The sequence below is a fragment of the Crocodylus porosus genome, unplaced genomic scaffold, assembly GCF_001723895.1.
Source record: "Crocodylus porosus isolate Cpor-Errol unplaced genomic scaffold, CroPor_comp1, whole genome shotgun sequence".
Classification (NCBI taxonomy): Eukaryota; Metazoa; Chordata; order Crocodylia; family Crocodylidae; genus Crocodylus; species Crocodylus porosus.
Window position 1 is genome coordinate 3,589,870 of NW_017728907.1, and position 22,612 is coordinate 3,612,481.

General features: G+C 39.6%; 1 protein-coding gene across 4 annotated transcripts in view; it reads right to left on the minus strand.

Annotated features, from left to right (window-relative positions):
- The window catches only part of CAMSAP2 (calmodulin regulated spectrin associated protein family member 2), a 186,895-nt gene that overhangs the window by 84,361 nt on the left and 79,922 nt on the right, over nt 1-22,612 (minus strand). For all 4 annotated transcript variants that reach the window (XM_019530676.1, XM_019530679.1, XM_019530678.1 and 1 more), the window contains exons 3-4: nt 3,854-4,015; nt 2,178-2,261 (exon numbers count right to left, since the gene is read on the minus strand). In XM_019530676.1, the coding sequence (XP_019386221.1) occupies nt 2,178-2,261; nt 3,854-4,015 (246 nt within the window). The remainder of the gene's footprint in view (nt 1-2,177; nt 2,262-3,853; nt 4,016-22,612) is intronic.

Consider the following 22,612-nt stretch of genomic DNA (forward strand, 5'->3'; position numbering starts at 1 on the left):
AGCCTGAACCACAGTCCTTTTTACCCCAGGGGGCTGGTTGGGGCCAGGCCATGCCCCCTTCCCTCCATGCACAGGTCTGGGTCAAGCCCTCGACCCTCTGCAGGGCTGAACCATGTCCCCCCAGCTGGGTCACATTCCTCCCCCCTGCTACACCCCTCTTGGGGCATGCTGCCCTGCTGCCCTGCTGTGGAGCTGGAATCAGATGGGGGTGCTCCCCCGCCTTCCTCCACGTGACCATATGGTGCCCACCATTCTGGTCCTGAGCACTGGACTAGAATCACTATCTGGTTTGTGGCTGAACCAAGCACTACCCATCCAGCCTGCTTAGGGAAGTTTGAGCACAGCTGGTCTAAATGAACTGCATTTTATTAATATTTAAATAAGAAACAGTTGCACTGATATTCTGACTTGGACAAAATTACTCTTTTCAAGCCTGGGGAAGTCAAATGGTTTTCTACATGGAGTATTTTGCTTTAAAACGTAAGAGCACTTCTTCCATATGTCATATGGCAGGGTTGGTCAACCTAAGGCACAGGTGCCACAAGTAGCACACAGTAGACTAGGCAGGGAACAGGCAGCAGTGGCAGATAAGGCAGTGAACAGAAGCAGAGCAGCAGCTTGGTCAAGGAGCTCAGAGCAGGAAACAGAAACTTAAGCAGCAGACTGAGTAAGGTAACAGGATCAGAGTGGCACTTGAAGAGGGTATGGAGCTAATTTGTGGCAAGCCTGCCAAAAAATGTTGTCCCCACCACCGCTGACCAGGTATGGACATATGCATATTTGGAGCCCTTCTAAAAGGGAAATATTTCAAAACTGGAGCAGCTGTTACCTGCAGTTTGTTACCTGTGGACAAGCTGGAAACAATACAAATGTAGCAAAACTGCTCCCACAACAATCCTGGATGAAGTAGTATTAAAATTGGAAGAGTTTTGCCACATTTGTATTGCTAGCCTGTGGGCAAGCCAGGAACCTTTAGAACGTAACTGTTGCCCTTTTCAAATATTCCCTTTTTGAAAGGGCTTCAAATGTGTGCATCCATAACCATAAATTTTCCCGTAAATACATTTACTTATTTTTAATAAATGAAGTCCTACATTCCAAAACAAATAATGTAACCAGCCAGGCATCCTTATCATTCTCCCAAAGCTGGTCAGGAAGGGAAATTTAACCCTCACACAAAAACAGAGTGGGAAGGGAAGTGGAGTTGCGGCAGTCTGGCATTCACGCAACTCTAAGGATAAGGCAATACTTGAGTGTGTTCAGACTAAACACCTTCCTCTTCAATTAAAAAAATATGTCTCTGCCCAGCAAATTGTCATTCATAAATAAGCATGCCAAAGCAGTTCCTGTTCTGGAATCCCAAATACTGTTTCCATTGTATCATGAATTTGACTAATATACTATTTAATTGAATCAGCTCCAGTGACATTGGTGAGGGTTTGGAGTGGGGAGCAAGAACTCTTGACAGGTAAAGATGTAGATTAGTTACTTTTCTGTATTCATGGCTAATCTAGTAACCAGTTATTACCATGGATGGTAAGCAGAGTGATGCTTCTTATTATTCCTCATTTTACTATTAAAATCTCTCAGAACAGCCCAAGTAACAAGAGGATCAGCTCAAAAGCCATGATCAGATAACATTAAAACTATACTTCTCTTATTAAAAACTAGATCTAGCTACAGTTTGGGTTTGTTTTAAATGGCATTTGTAATACACTATTCTTAGGAATTGTCATGTCCATATCAGACTTGGCCACAAAGATCTTTCTATACTGTCAAATTATTCTTTCCCAAGCGAACAACTGCAAAAACAAAGAACAACTACTTACTGTAGTACTTAAAAAGATGCTGTCATGGAAGTAATGAAACTTTGACACTTTAAAAGCTTTCTTTCTTATTTAATATGCTGCACACCCTATACTTAGGTAGGCAAACATAAGATAACCATAACTTTGTTCATTTGTTCCTATTTTTGACTTGTTACAAAGCATCTGATTAAATACTTGGCCGACCAACTAAACACCAACACACATTAGCATGGGTCAATGTAACTGTAGTGTTGTCTACATTTAAACAGAGAATTTGCAAACTGCTTTTACATGTGTACAAAATGAGTCCTGTTTATATGTATATGCAAATTTTCTCTCAGTTAAAAATATTTAAATTCTTACACCTACCTTTTGACCTGCGGGAGTTTCTATACCATGATGCTCTTTTAGTTTTTGTTCCTGTTCCATTATGTCTTTCAAATGTTGATTCACCTAAAAAAGGAGGATCATTTTTAAATGGCCTATTCTGTTTTAAAGAAGAGCCATGTTCTGGATTTAAAACTGAAATATGACAATTAAAATAATCAGAATTTTTTAAATCCAAATTAAGGTTCATAGTAAAACCACGGTGAATCCATTGGCTGTAAGGCTCAAAAGTCAGTATACAACTTTAACTACTTCCATACTTGTCTCATACTCTCTACATTGATGGTTACTCTCCCAGAGGAAGTAAGAATAAATACATACCTGTCCCTCTAGCAGCCCAAAGGCCAGCTGCAGGCCCTGAAGGATTAGTATGTGGCCTACGGGCTCCTGCACAGCCACTTTTCCCCACTAGTTGCTCCCGTCACAGTAACCAGGATTGTCATCTGACCCCAGCACTCTTTCCTACCCAGGGCAGGGGGTCCGACTCGATGATCTACTGAGGTCTCTTCTGACCCTGAAAATCTATTGGACTCCCCCTCCCTCTTCTGGGTTCCACTTCCTGCCCTGGCTTCTACAGGGACGGTGACATGATGGGAAGGAGCTGGAGTGCCTGTGCTGTGCACACAACAGAGAATGGGGCTGGACACTTGCACTGTATGCATTCAGCAAAAGGAGCCAGGCTGAGCACACTGCAGGTGGAACATGTAGCTAGGAGAGGCCAGAGGCTGCCGAGTGCTGTGGGCACTACATGAGGGGACAGGAGGGAGGGAGGAGAAGGGGGCACAGGACTGACTCTGCAGTGCACACAGCTGAGTAAAAGGGAGATGGGCTGGTGCAAGTAGCATGTAACCCCCAGATCTGTGGCCAGTGCTGCGTGTAACCCCAGCTGCCCAAAAGTTGGACAGCGATGAAGCAGTATGTCCAGAATTAGCAAAAGTTTATGGGGAGAGTTAGAGAATGGCGGGTTAATAGTTTCATTTAAACAAGTACAGGAGGAATCTGTGATATGCTTCAACAAAATCAGATTTTTCAAGGCAGCTCCCAGTCATCATCACCAGCACACAGCTCACTGAAAGCATGAAACAATTTATGTTTTATACCTTACAGCACTGAGACACAATCAGCAAATGCTGTATTAAGTGCTTCAACCTATAATCCAGGACCACCTAAAGCTGCTGACTTGGCAGAACATTGTGTTACCCATCTTACAGAATGATGAAATAAGATTTCTCCATTATGCAATAAGCGATCAAGTAGATCGCCCCAAGATATGGCCGAGTACAAAAAAATTATTATTTCCAATCATAGATAAATATACTAGATAAAGCCAGAGATCTTCATTGGCTCTGCTAAATGATTTATAAACAACTTCAAAAACAAAATGTGTCAGCAAGTGACCAAGTTTCATTTCTCCCCCACCTAATTTTGGTTTCTTCATGTAGCAGTAAAAAAACATTTATTTCAAGTTTCTTCCCAGCTATTTTTTTTTCATTCTGGCTGGAAGTAAAGACTTTTACTTTGTATCAAATGAACATTATGTATTAAAAGAAGCCTGGAATATATGACTATCTTCCAGAAATATATATTTTTTCATTTATTTCCAGCCAGAACACATTGAGTCTCTATGCATTACAGCCTTACTTTAGATACATTCCTACCTTATTTATCCAGTACATGACAGCATCCTCAATATCATAGGGTAGGTCTGTGGCTTGGAAGAAAGATGAATACTGCTGAGCACATGCAATCACTTTTTCAATACTGATCATCTCCACGGTATATGCCATCATCAAGGTATCTATCATGGCTAAATGAGCACTCTGCAAAGAGAAAATGTTACGGTTATTTTATGAGATACAATTTATTTATCATGGAAAATTAAAGACTCTACACTCTATTTTTCCCTCTTCAAATTATGAGCATGTGTGTATATGTGTGCATGCTTGCCTATTGTATAAGTACTTACAAAGATAAGCACAAAAAAGCACTACAGGATGTTTGAAGCCTTATAGCCAGAATGATGGATAATGCTGAAAACATGAACAACAGATTTAAGAGGTAATGTAAAGAACAAGGGTGTTCATTTGAAAAATAATGCTTTTTGTAAAATAAATTTGTGTAGTCAATACAAATATTAGAAGTCAAGAAGTAGTAATATGCAGCAAGTTGTAATCATATTAGTAATTACTAAGCTTTTATATAGCCACAAATGCATCTAATGATCGATAATCCCCCCCCCACAAGTACCATGTTTATCCAAATCCAAAAGAAAACCTTGAATTCCAGGTGAATGTGTTAAAACTTTCCATGTCCAGAATCTAATTATTGGAAAGTTATCTTAAATTAATATCCCTTACCACCCACTGCAGTGAAGAAAACAGTGGCATGGGGGACAGGAAGGGGGCAGGCAGTGAGGGAAGCAGTTGGAAAGCAAGCAGTAGAGGGCAAGCAGTGGGGAGGGGCAGATGGAGGGGAGGCAGCTTGACACCTGCCTTTTTTGCCCCTATAACATGCCCCCTCCCATGCCTGTCACCTCCCTTGTACCCCTGGGTCCAATCCCCCTTAATTTCCTACCCACAGCCTCTTCTTCCTTGCCAAAGCAACAGCAGCTGGCTGCTCCCTCTACTGCATGATAACTAAATTCAAGACAAAGGGCTTTTCCCACTCTGTTAAGTGGTAGTGAGGGGCACCTCTTCTTGAATTTGAGTAAATACGGTAATTAAAAAAAAATCTACTTAAGCAGGTTTTATCTATGCTAGAAGTAAAGTGTAAAGCTGTGTGACAAACTCATTTTGATCGCTATAGATAATGGATTTATAAATGGAAGCATTTAGTTTTTATTTATGTTAAGTTTCATTAAAAATATTAAAACTGAAGAATTATTAGGCTATAGTGAAAGATCAAATATGATGGAATGGACTCACACTATGAAGAAAAATATTTTATAATGGAGATATCATTAAAACGTTCAGAGTTTGTTTAAAATAAATGTATATGGGTATAAGCCAAAACATGATATTCTACGTTAACATGAAAGCTGTCAGTTCTTCCTCATTTTGAAGGCTACCAATAAAGCCATGGTAGCAGTTTTCAGAAGTTTGGGGAAGGGAGATTATAGACATTTTTATTCGGTGGAAACTCTACGAGTTGCGGGAGGTAGCGTCCAGTCAGATTCTTTTACGCTCTTGTTGTAATATAGGAACTTATTGTTGTCTTTTATCATCAACTTTTTTCATGAACTGGAAGGATTTCCAAATGACAAGACTAAGCTCTGCACAGCGTTACCATTGCAACTAAGTTTTATAAAGCATCACTCATACAAACACTTCACAGCACAGTAATTATAACCATGACAACACTGATGACTAATGTGTTTCAAGAAAAGAGATGGAACATGATGTTTAATAATTATGTTTAGCACAGCATATGTAGAGCATCCACAACCATTTCATACAGTATCTATGCACTAAGCAAAAGTTAATGAATTGTATTGTGCTCACCCTGTTCTTCGTACGTCTCCCAAATATCTTCAGAATTCTGGTAGTGCAAGTGTGCCTTTTTCCATGACAACACTAAACATCTAAGAATCTGCCTGTTAAATTATTCTAGTATCCAGATAAATTTTAATTAGTGTGTCTTGCTGTTCACACATCACAGCATCCAAGCACATTCAGACTTCATTTCTGCAATAAAAATCCATTTGGCTTCCATCACAGCCCCACTGAGCATGCTCTAAACAAGCATCACTCCCAGCCTCAGCAAGGTAAATGTATATCATCAACTGTCATTTGAAAAGTCTTATTCTAAATCAAAGATGAATGAGACTTCACTGTGCTTCTCCCTTAAAAAATTATTTGGAAATAAGTTTCTCCCCTTAAATCAAAAAGCTGGAAATTAAGTCTTGTTCACACATAAGAAGGGATCTTCAAATCCTTTTAAAGTACAATCCTGGTTTTAAAATTGCAGAATACATAATTTAAAATAAAATTTATATTATACTCTCTGATATTGATAGAGAACATTTCTGCTAATTTAAGACAAGCACACCTTATTTCTACATTTAAGTTTGGCTAAACTTTTATTAAGTGACCATTTGCATAGTGCTACTCTGTTAAAACTTTCAAAGTGCCATTGCTATTTTTTGTACACTTACATAATGAACTAGATATTAAATTATTGTTACAAATAGATTTAATCTTTTAGTCATTTGTTATTGTTAAAACTTTAAGTAAAATACAATTACATAAATATTTGCTTAAATTATTTGAATTCAAGATTTTTTCTGCCTTCTAATAAAGTGTACACTACTCAGAACTGAAATGATCAAGTAAAAAATGTTCATTGTTTCACAAAATTAATGAGATGTCAACTGCTTAAGCAAACTAGGGAAAACAGAAGGACTGACCTACAGAGAATACAGTATACTACAATTTCTAGATTTAGTAATTCGCTTTGTGCAGACAGAGAGTAATTTATTTTGTACCTCTTTTTTCTTATATCCTTTATCAAATAAAATTATTTCATGTCTTAAAGAATAAATAGGTAAATAAATATTTTCTTTCTTTGCATATCCTGCTTGAATTAAGATGTTATTTGGTCATCACTCAACAACAAGAGGGGAGGAAGGGACACGTCTGAGACAGACATATTGAGAAACTAAGCTTTTAATTTGGTTTCTATGCCAGCAAGTAAAAACAAACTTCTCTATAAAGAGGTCTTTTGGAATAAGTGTAACAACTTCTAAAACCAAGGATAGTTTTCCATACATTTGCAAGTAAACCAAAAAACACACACCAAATGTCTGAATCCAGCAAATTCATTGCAAATAATAGGATCACATATTCTTTCCTTCTTACGCATTATAAATAACAACAAAGAAGTCTAAATAAGCCCTTGTGTTATATCTGTCCAAAGCTACTCTTTACTTTTTTTTTTCCTTTTTTTTTTTTTTTTTTTTTTTTATTAAAGTAAACATGAAACAGCTGAAACACTTTGTGGAATATTATTCAAGTTTTTTCCCCTTTTGTGTGTTTGTTTTGTAGCGCTAATAGAAGAAAAGGAAAAATAACTCACATTATTCACATGAATGCCATAACTGAATAGACACAGGGTGAGTCTACATAGATTTCTAGGGTCAGAAGAAAGGGACCTTAGAAGATCATTAGGTCCGACTCCCTGAGCCTGGGCAGGAAAGAGAACTGGGATCACATGACCCCAGCTAAAACTTGAAAAAAACCAGAATTAAGATTCCTATTCCACAGATGCTTTTTGGAGCAGAAATACTGAAACTTCTAAATTCTCTTCCAGCTCACTAGAATGACTTGGCAAAAGAAAAAAACTAAGAATCAAAACAATGGACTCCCAAGATCGAGGCCTTAATTTGAAATTATTTCAGCAAAGCGTTCCTGTACCCTTTAAAATTAAATGCTACCAATGCTCCAGGTTTTTTTGCAGATTTAGCCATAATAGAAATAAAGTGTAATGAATTAGGAGTGTTATTGTAATACTTCTGTTTGAAATGTGTTCGTGTTGTTATAACATTGCATGCCTCAGTTTACCTGAAGCTAGTAAACAGGAAAGACTGGGTTAATGAGACAGAGAAGTCAAGTTTGCTAGCAACCTGACAAAAGACATATTAATCTACGGAGAACTGAATAGTTTTGTTGACACAGCAATGATGGGGATTTCTGGCAACATCCAAGAAGTTTCAGGAAAGCCAAAGAAAGTAAGGATAACAATAACTAGAGGAATGTGAAGAAGTAGAGTGTCTGGCCAGGGAGGAGTATGAAGAGAATCCAGGGAAGAGTTTTGAAGTTTCAGAGGGGCAACTGGAAAGAGAACGGGGGAGCAATTTTGGGGGAGGCTCTGGACTATACAATCTTGTTTGCTGACAGAAGAACTTATTAGCTCTTAGAGAATGAGGTGGGCAAAACACAACCTATTTGCAACCCAGGTGTGGGACGCAGCCTGGGAAGTGGGGCATGCATCAGGGCTGAGGCAGCATGGCAGCTGGACTGGGCTTTCTGGCAGCCCCTGCAGCTGTGGCTCATTCTGCCTTGCTACACCTGCCAGTCTGGCCCACACCCACCAAAAAGAGGCACCTGATAGAGCAGGCAAAGTCTCCACAGAGACTAGCACAAAACCCCAACAGGTAAGGTGTGCTTGCCTGGGTGGATGGAATAGGGCCATGGGTTGGAGGGCAGGGAGTGGCATCTGGGAGCAGGACAGGCAGCTAGGGCTGGAATCACAGGGTACTGACAGCAAGGAACTGGGGCTGGGGCCTGGGTCCAAGGCAGAGCCACAATCTACTTCCTGTATGTCCCTATAACGAACGCATGTTCTGCAAGCAGGGATATGGGGAGAGATTTGCAGCTTTGCCCTGGCCGCCTGTCCCATGCTGTTACCACCCCATGATCCTGGCCCTCACCTTGGCTGCCCATCCTGTTCCTTGCCTGCCCACAGCCCCATCCCACCTGCCTACCCAAGTGTGCCGTGCCTGCGGGGATCCCATGCCAGTGTCTACAGACACCCTGCCCGACCACTCCATCCAGTGCCCTAACTGGCAGGTGAGGCAAACCCGCAGCTGGATAAGACCAACTGCCACCCTCTTCAGTCCACAACATGGAAACTCCTTAAGTGGCCCTTGGGCCCAAATAATTGCCCATCCCTGCCTTAGAGAATGGCAAAGAACCTGTGGCTAGTTGGCCTCTGTTCCAAAAATTGCCTTTATTGAAAGCTGTCTGCTTTGCAGCTGGGAACTTCAGGTTGCACTTGCTGTCCCAGACAGGAGAAAGTCCCGCTTTCAGGAACTGAACTGTAAGCTAGTGCCTTGACTCAAACCACAGAATAACCAGGGACAGCGAGTGACCAAAAGACCTGGGTCTCAGAATGGAAAGCAGTCAGTATGCCTCACCCTGGTCTACAAGCTCTTCCTGTGCTGGTTTAATGGATACTCTCAGACACCAGACAAGGCTGCAGTGATCCCAAGTCCCCCCACCCCCAAGGCACTCTTTGATGCAAGCTGCAGTACACTGTTTATTACTATTTTTTTTTCCTGGGGCGGGGAGGAAGTGGTAAGCCCCTGGCCTCATGCCTCAGAGCACCTGGGACTTGAGCAGTTAGCCACTCAAGCTACACAGTATTGTGACTTATTACTTAATAAAAAAAACCTTTAAATGTACTGTACCGGGATGTTTCATAATGAACAAGAATTTATGTACTAACCTGCCAGGAAATTACATATACGTGCCAAATGAATGCCCCAAAAATCAAGAAACTGAGATGAATTCCAAGCAAATGAATAGAAACTATTTTGTTCCAAATCTAAAAGTTATAAAATGTTGCCAGTATAGAAATAGCTATTTGATTTAAATAGCTTCAAAACTTTTCACTCCTTGATCATTTCATAATATTCACTATGACTATAAAAACATTACATGCTTAAATCTCTCTTTAAAATTGTGCATTTAGAAGTATTGCTGCTCTCGTTATATTTTATTTATATGCAACACAAAAGAGTGAACTCCATCTCTAAAACTCATTTTCTGTTTTGCAGTGTGGGTTGCAGAGTCTGTGCCTATGCTATAGGAGTTGTTCATTAAGAAGCTTACTCCACCTTGAAATAAAGTTATTCTAATAGTACCTCTGTTAATACTTCAGGCCTCTATTTTTTAACTAGCTCCTGAATTAAGTGTCCATGGAAGTTACCAATTATCTGAATAAGAAAAGCATTACCATTTGATTTCTAGTACACACAACTGGAAAGAGAAATAATTACAGTTCATTTTTAAATGTAGATTTGCTAATAAGTATGTTAAGTTACTGTGCTAAGCTTTTCAGTATTATTTTACAGTTCTTTTTTCCCCGGCAAGGTTTCTTATTTTTCTCATTGAAGAGTACAAGGGCTTTGAACTAATATACTGAATTCCAAATAAATACAAAGGCTGCATACAGACAAGCATGGCTATGCAGTATGCTCCATTGTTTTCTGGGGCGCAAGGGAGCAGTGTGGAGGGTTTGTTTGTTTTTTTGGTTTTTTTGATTCCTGGATATCCAGGAGTCAAAAACAAACAAAAAACAAAACAAACCCACAAAACAAAATAAACCCTCAGGAAAAAAAAGCGGAGTGGCAGAGGCGGCAGCAGCAAGCAGCATGCACCTCCTGAACCTGGAGCCTGGCCAACCAGAGCCATGCTTCGCTCCAGGATCACCACTGCTGCAGCCCTGGGAGGCCTCCAGGGCCCCAGATAAGGCTGCTAGGGCCACCCCTGCCCCACCCAGGGTAACATGCGTTCCAGAGCACGTGTCACAGGTGTTCCCAGAACAACTAGCGGCAGCAGAAGGTGTGTCACTGCTAGTTGTCCCCAGGGAACCAAATGCCCACACACATCTGAACACAGCCAAAGAGAGTCTCAATTTCCATTACAGAATCATAGAACCACAGAAAATTAGGGTTTGGAAGGACCTCAGGACATCATCTAGTCCAACCCCCTGCTCAAAGCAGGACCATCTCCAACTAGACCACCCCAGCCAGGGCTTTTTCTGGCAGGGTCTTAAAAACCTCCAAGTACCGAGTCCTCTCTGGGTAACCTGTTACAGTGTTTTAATACCCTCACAGTGTGAAAGTTTTTCCTAATATCCAGCCTATTCTTGCTAAAACTTGAGGCCATTGCTCCTTGTTGTCATCTGCCACCAAAAAGAACAATCAGCTTCATCCTCTTTCAAACCACCCTTCAGGTAGTTGAAGGCTGCTATTAAATCCTCCCTCTGTCTTTTCTTTTCCAAACTAAATAAGCCACAGTATGTGGAGAAATTATGACCCACATTATGTGGAAAAATATCTAACCTATAGATCATACTCCTAAGTGAACCAACTATACCAAACATTTGAAAAGAGCTGGGAATACATAACCACTCCATTATTTTTATTCACAAATACTGCCAAATCTATTTTGTTTACATTTTCAACTTTCTTCATAAGAAACTCTCCCTAATCCCACTGATTTGAAATATTGAGAGTTGCCATGATGTAAGAAGTTATGCCTTACATACAGAATTCTCTGCTAAACTTTTGCATTCATTAATTTATACATTTGTGGAATTATTAAAAGTGAAAACTGATCTGTGGTATAACACCAAAATGTGGTTGTACAATTTTAATACACATTAAAATTCTCACCTTTTAAACTTAAGGCACTCTTCAGAAGATGCCAGTTCTCAGTTTTCACTCATGTTTTAACTACAGAAAAATAATAGAGCAATTCTGCTGCAAAGAACTCAAAAGACCACAGCAGGTCAGAATGAACACTATGGATTTGTTTTTGAAGTCCTTGGGTTTATATTGTGAATTGTGTTGGCACATGTAACAGTGTGACCCATTGTGTAGCATCCTATGACACCCTTTAAAGGGTCTCAAAGCATCCCACGGTGCTGTGACACCTTGATTGGGAATAGTTTTAATGGAACAAGTAGAACAGCCTCAGATCTCCAAGAATATTTTCTCTGTGGGTAGGGCAAATAATACAACATATTGTCATGTCATCCTCCCAAGATGTATCTAGCTCATGCAGAAATAAGGAAAAAAAATCTATTCTGTTATTAACATATATCATTAGTGTCTTCCTATTGATTCAGATTATCAAGGGCATAAAATGACCCCTCCTCCTAGATCACAATTTAAAATACCATATGAAGTGGCTATCCCACTGAAGCATTTCCTCAGGGTTTGGCAATCTTCACAGACCAGAGGATTTAGACGGAAAGAACAGGGGATTAAGACTGAAACTCATTTAAAAATAGACCCGTCTCTCTCTATCGCTCTTTTATCTTTAAATTAAAAGGTAGCTTTTCTAGCCTTCATTTATTTCCTTAAAGTAGGGACTAATTTGGTTCTCAAACAGAAAATAAAACATAACAAGTATACACCCTCTTCTGAAGTTTACTGCATGTTCTGTTCATAACTTGATCTATATTCCCCTCAAATACAGCTATTAAAAAAAAATATATATCACCTGTAACATATATGAGGTCAACTTACAGCATGAACAATATAGCACTATTGTATAGAGCAGAGGATCCCACAAGGCACCCTTAAAAGTCCCAGTAGTTAATGGCAGTGGTGCTGAAGCTGCTCCTGCTTGCACCTTTACGGGCCATGATGGGTAGGCTTTAAGGGTCCTGCAGTATCATCTGCCCCATATACTAATGGCCAAATTGTGCCACACAGGGTCGTCTACTCTTTCATGGTGGTGGTGGGATGATGGGCTCTGTATTGTATGGGAAAATGCCAATGGCAAGAAGTCCAAATTACCATCATTAAATAGGTCTCCAGAAACTTCTTGGTTTGCTCCACTGGGAGCTAGGCATTAATTCTACTTCACGAAGGTAAGGAAGTCAAGAGACCCAAGAGCTCTGTGTCAAGCTGTGACTTCTATATCCTTGGCTTCACTGTAGGGAGCAGGACCTAATATCCAGTTGCGAGGCAGTCCATATAGAAGGGCTACACTAGAATCACAGAGCCAGGAAATAGTTCCCGAAATGAGCCAAGCAGGGGACCTGGCAGAAGCTTGCCTGTGTTTCACTGAAATCCAGAAGTGAAACGTATTGGATTCAGCAAATTAGCATATCCAAACAAAATGAAATAGTTACCAAAAAAAATTTCACACTGGTTTCTTCTCACTCTTAATGTCAAAGGATTGGGGATGGCCAGGAAGAGGTTCTAATGGCCTTGTCCCTTTTGTTAGCTTTCACTATTTGGGCAGGGGAAGCAACTGAGGAGGAGATGGTTAAAGAGTGCTGCATACATGGAAAAACATGGGTCCAAGAAGAAAAGTTCTGGGAGGCAAAAATAAAAATAAAGGCAAAGATTAGTACATCCAATACCAGCATCTTTATCCAGTCCATGTTGCAAAAGGAACATGCACTTTTCCTGACAAAAAAGTAAGCCCATTTACCCGCAAGATCTAAAATTGAGAGGAGGAAGCATGTTATGAAATGAACCAAGTATTTCTTAGTGCTCAACAAATTAACACAACCCTTTATACATGGTTCTTGAGTTCTGATATACAACTGCCTTTCCAAAGATGCTGTTTAAATGGGGTAGTAAAAGACGAGAGAAAAAAAATGTTTTAATTGCAGTGTTGAGTGGTATGACATATGGTGGAAGTTTACCAAGTTATTATGGCTAAAAATGGATGTTGGGGTTATCCTGATCCTAATTGTCCCAAGGCTTTGGCTCACAAAGGGATGGGGGGCAGTCATTTATTTATACACACAGATTTTAATGGCAATTAACTTGAATTAGCCCCAATTGTCCCAGGGGACAAAAAAGCATCACCTTGGTACTTCACAGGTACATGACATGGGACAATGGGCTTCTACTTCTGTAGGATCCTACAATAACAGGCTGTGTCTCAGGAGAAATCCAGGTTTTAGCCTATGAGGCTACAAAGAAATGGTGCGCTGTTGTAGGACATGTTGTTCCTGTGTTTACCCCAGAAAATAAATCCCAGGACTGGTGTATACATGTGCTGCTCTTCTAATTAGGGTTTAGCAAGCATCTGAATTCACTACCACTTTTCTGCCATTGAACCAAACATGCATTCCCAGAACAACCATTCAGATGCACTTTGTGATGTCCTGGGGCGAACTGTTACCATCCCTTATCCTGTAAACCTTTTTAGAGTTTGTTCCAGGACAGACGTGGATATCTTAAAGGACTGCTCTTTGTCCTGGAAGAAACAAATGCAACGTCTGTTTGTAACCTGAGTGACATATGAAATAATCCTGGAGGCTAGTTAATGGTTGAAACTCATATCAGATGTCTGCCTGTGATATGCAATAAATAAATAAGGATATCTTAGAAACTAACCACAGTGGAAATAAAGAAACCTATGAAATTCCACCAAGAGACCAAAAACTCTTACAGTCTATGATAGAAGCTGACTAACACAGAAAAATACAGTTGTCCTTTTATTACACGAGAAAGGTAACAGTTAAACATTAAATTTCAGAGCCCACAAGAAACAAGTCGTGGGAGATGATATTTACTGTTCCTGTGATCTGTGAAATGATGCGGGAAACGTTAATGCGTTCATTAACATCTAAAACAAAAGGCTCAGGACTATAGATTTTTTTCAGGTCCCATTTGAGGAAACTTAATTTATTCTGTTTATTTGAGCATTATAGGTTATTTAAAACTGCTCATTAGACTCTGTTTTCATATACATCAATCTGGAAAATGCACTTAGTTTAAGATTTGTGTGGCAATTTGTTATGTTATTCTCAAATATTAACATTTGACATTTAGCCAGAATTGCAGTCCTCCCCCTTCCCAAAGTTTATAAATATTTTCTGAAAGGCAAGTGATTTTTTTAATCTTTCAGTCCTAACCAGATGACTAAAAACTAAAACTAAAACAACACAATGCAAATTACCATTATCGCAAACAGAAAACAAGTACCCATTTGCTTAAATCCAGTACTTTAGACCACTTAAACCTCTGAGTCTCAAAATAACTGTGGGAATGACTTAAGTTTTTCAACTTTAACGTTGTCTGAATGTGTAGATTTTGGTGATAAGAGCTTTTACAAGGAAAGGAAGAAGACAGAGGCACAGTTTGGGCACTACTGCTTCTAAGCACTGAACCAACAGAAACAAAGGGCTGGGGGTTTTTTAAGGCAATGGCTACCTATAACGGTCATAAGCTATTTGATACCACTGGATACTGACTTGATGGTTTGTGTATTAGGAAAACTGGATAAATGGGGTAGTGAATAGCAGAGAAAGATGGCCCAGAATAATGGAAATGTCAAGATAAATAAAACTATTTGTTGAAGGTTAAAAGTATCAAAGCAGCAGCCTGTGGGCCAGATCCTGCCTGCAGAGTCTGATCATCTCGCCTGCTGTACTGCCCATGAGCATCCGCCTGGACTTGTACATTACATGCAGTGTGTCCCAAGTCCACATACAGCATGCACTGGCCCTAGTCCCATCACTGTGCGCTTCACATGGGGCTGGTGTGGGCACACTGAATGAGGTGCCCACATTGGACTAGCACCACATGGGCCCTGTGTGTGTGTATGGACCTGATTTGCCCTGCAGACTGGCCCAGCACCATCCATCCCACAGAGCCTAATGAGTTTGATACCCCTGCTGTAGGTGGTAGTTGCATGAAACTTCAGAACATAGCAAAATGTTTTGTTTTGGGGTTGGGTTTTGGTTTTTTTTTTTTGGGGGGGGGGAAGAGGGCCACAAGCATATCACTCAATTTCATATTTTTAGCAAATGCTATTGAGAATTTTTGAAACCATTTGGCAGGTTTTCTTCTCACCTAAAAAACATATTTCCATAGAAACTAAATGTTTCTAACAGTCTAAGATACGGAGATAATGCATCTATCACTCTTTGCAGTAAAGGAACACACGTACAGTGTCTTCATTTTTATGACCATATCCAGAAATTGATCTTGCCCGAATACTTTTAAAGCTTAAAATGGCTACTGCCACAAAATAAACAAATAAACTTCACTTTTCTTTTCTTTTTTTTTTTTTAAATTAGGAAAAAGAGCTCAAACTACTTTCATACAGTTCCAGATCTTTTTAAAATTGCTAATGAATGATAATTTTTAAAAATTTAAAAACTAGGGTTAGATATTTGACCAGTCAATTAAATTAGATCAATTGACTGGTCAACTATCAGTCAAAAGTTGCCAAATATGGTCAAATAATATATTTTTAAATATACATTATATAAGAATTACTGTTTTTTTTATGTTGAAATACATTTCTTATTTCACAACTAAATATTTTGCAAAAAACTAAATGGAAAGCAGCACAGATTTTCCATTAAATGTCGATTAAAAAAAATCGTATTTGTCAAGAAAACTACAAAAAAATTCACTCCCCATAAAACCAAAAAACATTTTTGTCAAAACAAAAGCAGCATAAAACGACTACTTATTAAGTCTCATTATTATAACAGTCAAAAACTTATTTTCAATCAAGTCTGTTCTCTCAGTTGATGTCATCTTCCTATCAACTTCCACTCTTTTCACCTTCACTATCTTCTGAGTCAGAATCAGAAAATACTTCAAAAATACTCATCTTTGTTCAAAATGTTTTTCATTAACCTTAGATTTTGATATATAGTTACCATCTTCTCAGCAGGTTTTGCTTTCATCCTGTTTCAGTTCTTGCTATGAATGTTGCCTCATACTAACCAGTTATGCCAGGGGTGGGCAAAATATGGCCCACAGGGCCCCTAAACAAATGTAAAAAATTAATATTTCTCTGCCCTTGGTTCCAGTAAAAAATGACAGGAACCAAGGGCAGTAAGACCCAGGGGAAGCCTGGTGGGCTCCCACAACAGTGGGACCTACCTGGCCCCGCCGGAAGCCCCAGCCAGTTTCTGGGCTGGGAGCATGTGGCTGGCCCATGTGCAAAGCTCAGGTAAAGGTGGGGGCTGCTTCCCCCCCATACCCAGTTTTTCCCTGGGCTCCTTTCCTGCACAGAAAAAAACAGCCCCTTGCCCGCCCCATGGCTGGCAGTGGGGTGGGTTACAAGCTGGTGCTGAGCGCGGGGAAAAGTAGCCCCTCACCCGCCCCATGGCCAGAGCCCCGTGCTGCAGCCACCTGCAGCCCTCATGAGGCTGCCTGTGCCTCCTTCACACAGCCCCGCACAGACTGCGAGCACCTGCAGTGCAGGGCGCCAGCCATGGGGAGGGCAAGGGTCCACTTTCCCCCACACTCAGCACCAGCTTCTTCTCTGCTGGCGAGCAGGGGGTTGGAGCAGTGCACTACCCCCTGCCTGTACCATGGGGCTGGGGGGTACTGGGAATGAACAGGCAGGGAGCCAGCTGAAGCATGGGCCCTGCGACCAGTGCTGGTGGGGCCCAGAGCAGGGTGGCAGGAGTGCGGGGTCCCAGCTGGCAGGGGCTAGATGGAGCCAGGCCAGCCCTCCCTGCTGGTGCAGCCCAACCCAGCTGCACAGAGCCTTGCCAGCCTGTGCCCCGCTTTGGGCCCCACCAGTGCTGGCTCTGGGACATTGGTCCCAAAATGGTGACCAGGAGGTGGGGCACCTGTCATGGGGTGGGACTACCCACCTGGCCCTCAACAGCCTGCCAAAACTGGGTAAAGAGGCCCTCCGCTGAAAATAATTGCCAGCCCCTGAGTTATGCTCTGAGCAAGCAATAGATCTTAGAAGTGCTAACAGGATAATCAGAAAGTCACTAATGAACAAGGAGGACTAAAACCTTTCCATCAATTAATTTGTTGATGTAATTTGACCTTTTTCTTTGGATATGATTGCATTCTACATCACTTCCCTGTAGAATATACTGCTTCTTGCTTTAAAATTTATTATTTCAGCCAAAACAGATTGGCCTTCAGGAAATTTCTTAAATTTGGCCAAGTTCATTATTAGTTCAAATGCTGGATCATACTCTTCACTAGTTTCTGTCCTTGTGAATCCAACAGGTAAGTTGGATTGTGTGCATCGGTGATCAATTGGCCCTTTTTTGTTACCTTCCAACTTCTGTATGGCTTGGGCAACAGGTTGTAGCATTGACAAAAATTTGGAATTGTGTACCCAAAAGACATCCTCCTAAAAAATGTCAATTTGAACATCTCATGAAAAAAAATGAGAGAAATACAACAGCTGACCTTAACGCTTTCATGTACACTTGAAGTAGTTGCAAACATTTGATTGTTGAAGTCCACAATGTAGGACAGGTTGTGTTCAGTGTTGAAAGTACGCTGTTGTTTTCTGAACCATAAACACAGTAGTTGGCATGTGTTTATTTTGGAAAACTTGACAATTTTTTTATTTTGTGTGATAAGAATGGAATGTATGTAAACCTTCAAAATCAAGAACAGTAAGTTGCAATGTTCGAGCAGCACGGCTGTAGAAATGAATATGGGGATCTCTCTCTTTTACAGTACTCCAAATAGGCTTCTGAAAATACTCTCTCAGGACTAAGTTCTTGAATAACATTTTCAAACTGCAGTGCTACATTATTAGGATACGTGGCAATGTTCCGCAGTGCTTAAGATTTTATAAAATAGTGACTGGGGAGTTGTCACTGTGAAGTTAATTATGCTTTAATTACAAATATCTGATACAATGGACACACAAGATACCTCTTCAATAAGACCATTTGCTCTTCTTGCATTTTGACATAAGCTTCAAGAAGATAGTAAGCCAGCTGTTTTCTGCCTGGTAATGTGTAGATTAGATGTAGCTTTGCAAAGAATTCCTTCATGTAGGGATTTTTTTACTATGTAAAAAGTCAAACTGCTTGCATACATAACTTTCCATCAATTTTTTCTTGTGCGTTAATCTTGTCCAAAAATCCTAAAATATTTTTTTGTCATTTTGATCTGCTTGGTGTTTCCTGTGAAGCTGGCAATTTCACATGAGTTGATTCCCAAGAACTGGCTGAAGAAGGTTTGGAAACAGGGCTGCTTCTACATGTAATGGGGGCTAATTGTTAAACAATATTTACATCTCTAATTGCTATAAACACAGATAGTCTTCCTGTAATATTTCAATGATCTTTGACCAGTCAAAAAAATGCAGTCAACTGACAATATTTGACTGGTCAATTGACTGGCTTACCAATCCTAATTTAAAAGACACAAGAAGTATAGTGTTAAAAGATAAAAATCAGACATTTCCTTCATAAAAGAAAAAAAAGACTAGTTTTGAGACATCTTAAATCTACTTCACTGTAGCTCCAAGACTCCAGCTATAATCTCACTTATTCTCAAACCAGATGTAAAAAATAAAAATTAACCCACCCTCACCCCACACTTTACCAGATGCAGCAGCACATTACTATTACTTTGACCCAGCTCTGCATCGTCTGTATAAATCAGGAGCTTCAGCAGGACTTTTTGGCACTTATCTGAAGCTGAGCCAGTCAGCTATTAGATAAAAGCACCAAAAAAGCCCCACTAAAGCACTTGGTCTATACAGATGTTGGGCAAGCCAGGTCCAACTAATGTGCTGCCTCTTCTGGGCATATGTTGGGCTGGGCTCACCAAGTTTAAAGGGCTCACAAGTAGCCCTGGTCAGCAGATCCAAGGGTAAGGTGAAAATTCAGAATGCCTCTGGCAAAGGTAAGTGTAGATAGAACTTTTTCCTCTGCAATTCAGATATCATGCAAAACTGGACTTCTATCAACCTGTGGTTGAACTTCATATATTGCTAAGGAAAAGCAAAGATGTTAAATCAGGAAAACTAGGATGTTTAGCAGCTTCTGCTTGCCATACTTTTTGTACAGACATTTTGGAATCAAAAAGTTTATACAGGAGTTGTGGAACTAAAAATAATTTTTTTTTTCCTACTTGAAAAACATGAACAGACTTTATAGGCCAAAATTAATAAGCACAATAAAACAATTACAAATAATTCTAGAGTAATTATTAGTTACAAGCAAGAGAGAAAAGCTGGTGCACTATTTTCTGAGAGCGAGCAACTGTGGTTCTAAATGCTTTATTCATCAATATTAGGATATAATGGCTCATTTTTGCAGCTAGCTTTTCATGGGAAGATTTTAACTGTATTCCACAACTTCCTCAGGAAATGTGCCTCTACTGAAATGTTGTGCATTTCCTTTCCTGAAGATGGATAAGAGAAAAATCTCAAGTTAAATCAGGCATGACGTTTAAAAAATAAAGGAGTTTTAAACTTAAATTATTTTACTCTTGCAAAAGTATACCCATTTTATTTTGGATATTTGTTTTCAAATATAATGACTCTGGGCTGGGATTCTTCTGGCTCAGAAAGCAATTGTACCTTTTGGTTGATATGGGGGACTTAGGTTTAAAATTACTGGCCTCAAAATATGAAAAAAAAACAACAACCCCAAAACAATTCTTTATATTCCAGCTATGACTAAAATAGTTTAAACAAGTTGCAACTCTTCAGGAACATGTTAAAAAAGATCACAACAGTCTGATTCTGCTGATCACAGATCAAAAAGATCACAATCCTGCTGATTCAGAAACTGCTATTCTTGGGACAGGAAGTCCAACTGTGTTTTAAGTTTAGCTTTCTTTGTTGCGTTAGGAAGATATGAAAGGGAATGAATTTGTTTTTTTTCCTCAAACCAATTTACCATGTTTAAAAAGAGAGAAGAGGGAACCCTACCCTGAAGAAGTAATTTCCTCTGTATTTTGGCATGAACAAGCTCCCTGTAAGATTATTATTCCCTTCATCATCAACCACAGAAAAATGTAAAGAAATAAGGCCATCCTATCCAGTAAACCAACAGCAACTGTTCCACTCTGATGATTATTTGGGAAGTTTGAGGGAACTGTTTTATTTTATTAGTATTGGCTAGAAAGGACAAACAGGATCACACAGCACTATGGAAAGGTAAGAGACTGAACTCAAACTCTTTTCCCTTATGACAGTTCAAGTTAAGATAAACTCCACTTAAAAAGGATACTGCAAAATTTATAGCTGCATAAGAGAAATAAAAATGAACAGAGAAATTATACTGATCACAATACATCTGCTTTCCTTTGGCTGTTGTCTTAATAAAAAGGCTGAAAGTGATAAGCTGTTAACTAAAAGAATTACCAGTTCAGACAGACGATCTATACATTTCCATCTAGAGAGTAAGTGACTGTGATAGGCCAATCCGGACAGGAACAAAAAAATACTAGGATATAATGCAAATAGCATGGGCGACATAATTGGTCTATTAGAAATCTGTTAAAATGTCTTCCTTCTTTAAGGTTCTTGAGTACAAGCCACCCCAACAAAAAGCTTTTCTGAGACAGTCAGATTATCAAATATAAATCAAATGGAGTTTCCAATGCTCCAAGCCTCAGATAGCAGGATGTAAGCGAGTTCTCCTACGACTTTCTGCTTTCTCTTACTATTCTCCACCCTCACAAATTAACCCTGTGGCTGAAAGTATACTCTGTGTTGAAGCAAGAAGGGCTTGGGTCCCAGAAAGTTCTAGTTTGTTTAAAAGCCAGGCAGTAATTTTAGCCACCCAACCTGGCTGTTCCATCTCTGCAAGCTCTTATGTGACGTCTATTCACCTAATTACAGAATATACAGAGACAGCAAGCAAGAGCAAGAAAACGAGTGCACATGTGGCTACAGGTTGCTTTTTTCAGTCAACAACATCTACTAAAACATGGAATACATTTTTAAAGCAGGAAAGCAGCATTCACAAATCCCAACATCAGATTGCAGCCAATTTAGGAAACAATCCATCTACAAGGTAAATTATTTCTACCATGACTATAGGGTTCATAAATGTAAAAATATATGGAATGGACACAGTGGAACACAGCTTTGACAAATCAAACATAAAGCAGATATATTTTGTCAGACAAAACAACGTTGTTCATTTCCATGCCCAAGTGGCTTTCCTTCCCTCACACAAAATACATTCAGGTATTTATGTACTTTTATACCATATTTTCATACCACACACTCCCAAATAAGAGACGTGTAACCCTGTTTTTTGAAAGGTGGAATGAAGGCGGGGGGGGAACAAAAGAAAAAAAAAAAAAAAAAAAAAAAAAATCTTTCCTTGAAAATACTGCCAAGTACATACAGCTTTTTTGCAAGGAAAAAAACAAACAAACAGGCAGCTGCAGTATAGTGACACAGAAACCTTACTTAGCCAGGTGGTATCAGCAGAGATCTCTATGCTGCTGGACCTGAACTCCTCAGCCCCACTTCCCAAGCTAGCTGGGCCCTTAGCTCATCAAGCAGGCACCCATTAGCTGCCTACCTGTTTTGTAAATGGGTAAGACTGTTCATCTCCAGCAGAATGGGGCCCTCTGTTCCCATTTCCTCATTTAAGATACCCCCGCCTTATTTCCAGCAGCTAATTTTTGAAGGAAAGGTACATGCCGTATACAAGTAAATATGACACTGCTTTTCAAAATGCAACAACATCCATAAAGTTTGGCATAACATGTTACTTTTTAAGGAATTAATTTAGTTAAGACATGAATTTCTAAAGCAATTCATAACATGACACTACCTTCAGCAAGCACATTTCCCTCCAAGTCTTTCTTTGTAAAAAACAAACAAACAATAAAGTGAGTAATCAGCTTGTAGGGAGATATCTTTTATTGGACCAACCGCATAGTTGGAATAGAGTTGGGCAAGCTTTTGAATGCAAGAAATTCTTCATCAGGTTAGAAAACAGTAAAAGTGTTCCAGTCTTTTAAAGGGAAAAAAAAGAAAGAGTCATGAAGGAGACCATTGGCAAAGCGAAGATAACATCTCAGTTAATTGTTCAATAAGGTCAAGGTTGATGCCTGAGACTGTATCCTCTTAATACTGATAAAGTATAAAGAATTTTTCTAAATTGGCCCTGGAATAGCATCAAAATAAATCTAAAAAAACTAATATTTTTTCTCTCAAGGGAGGAGAAATTATTGT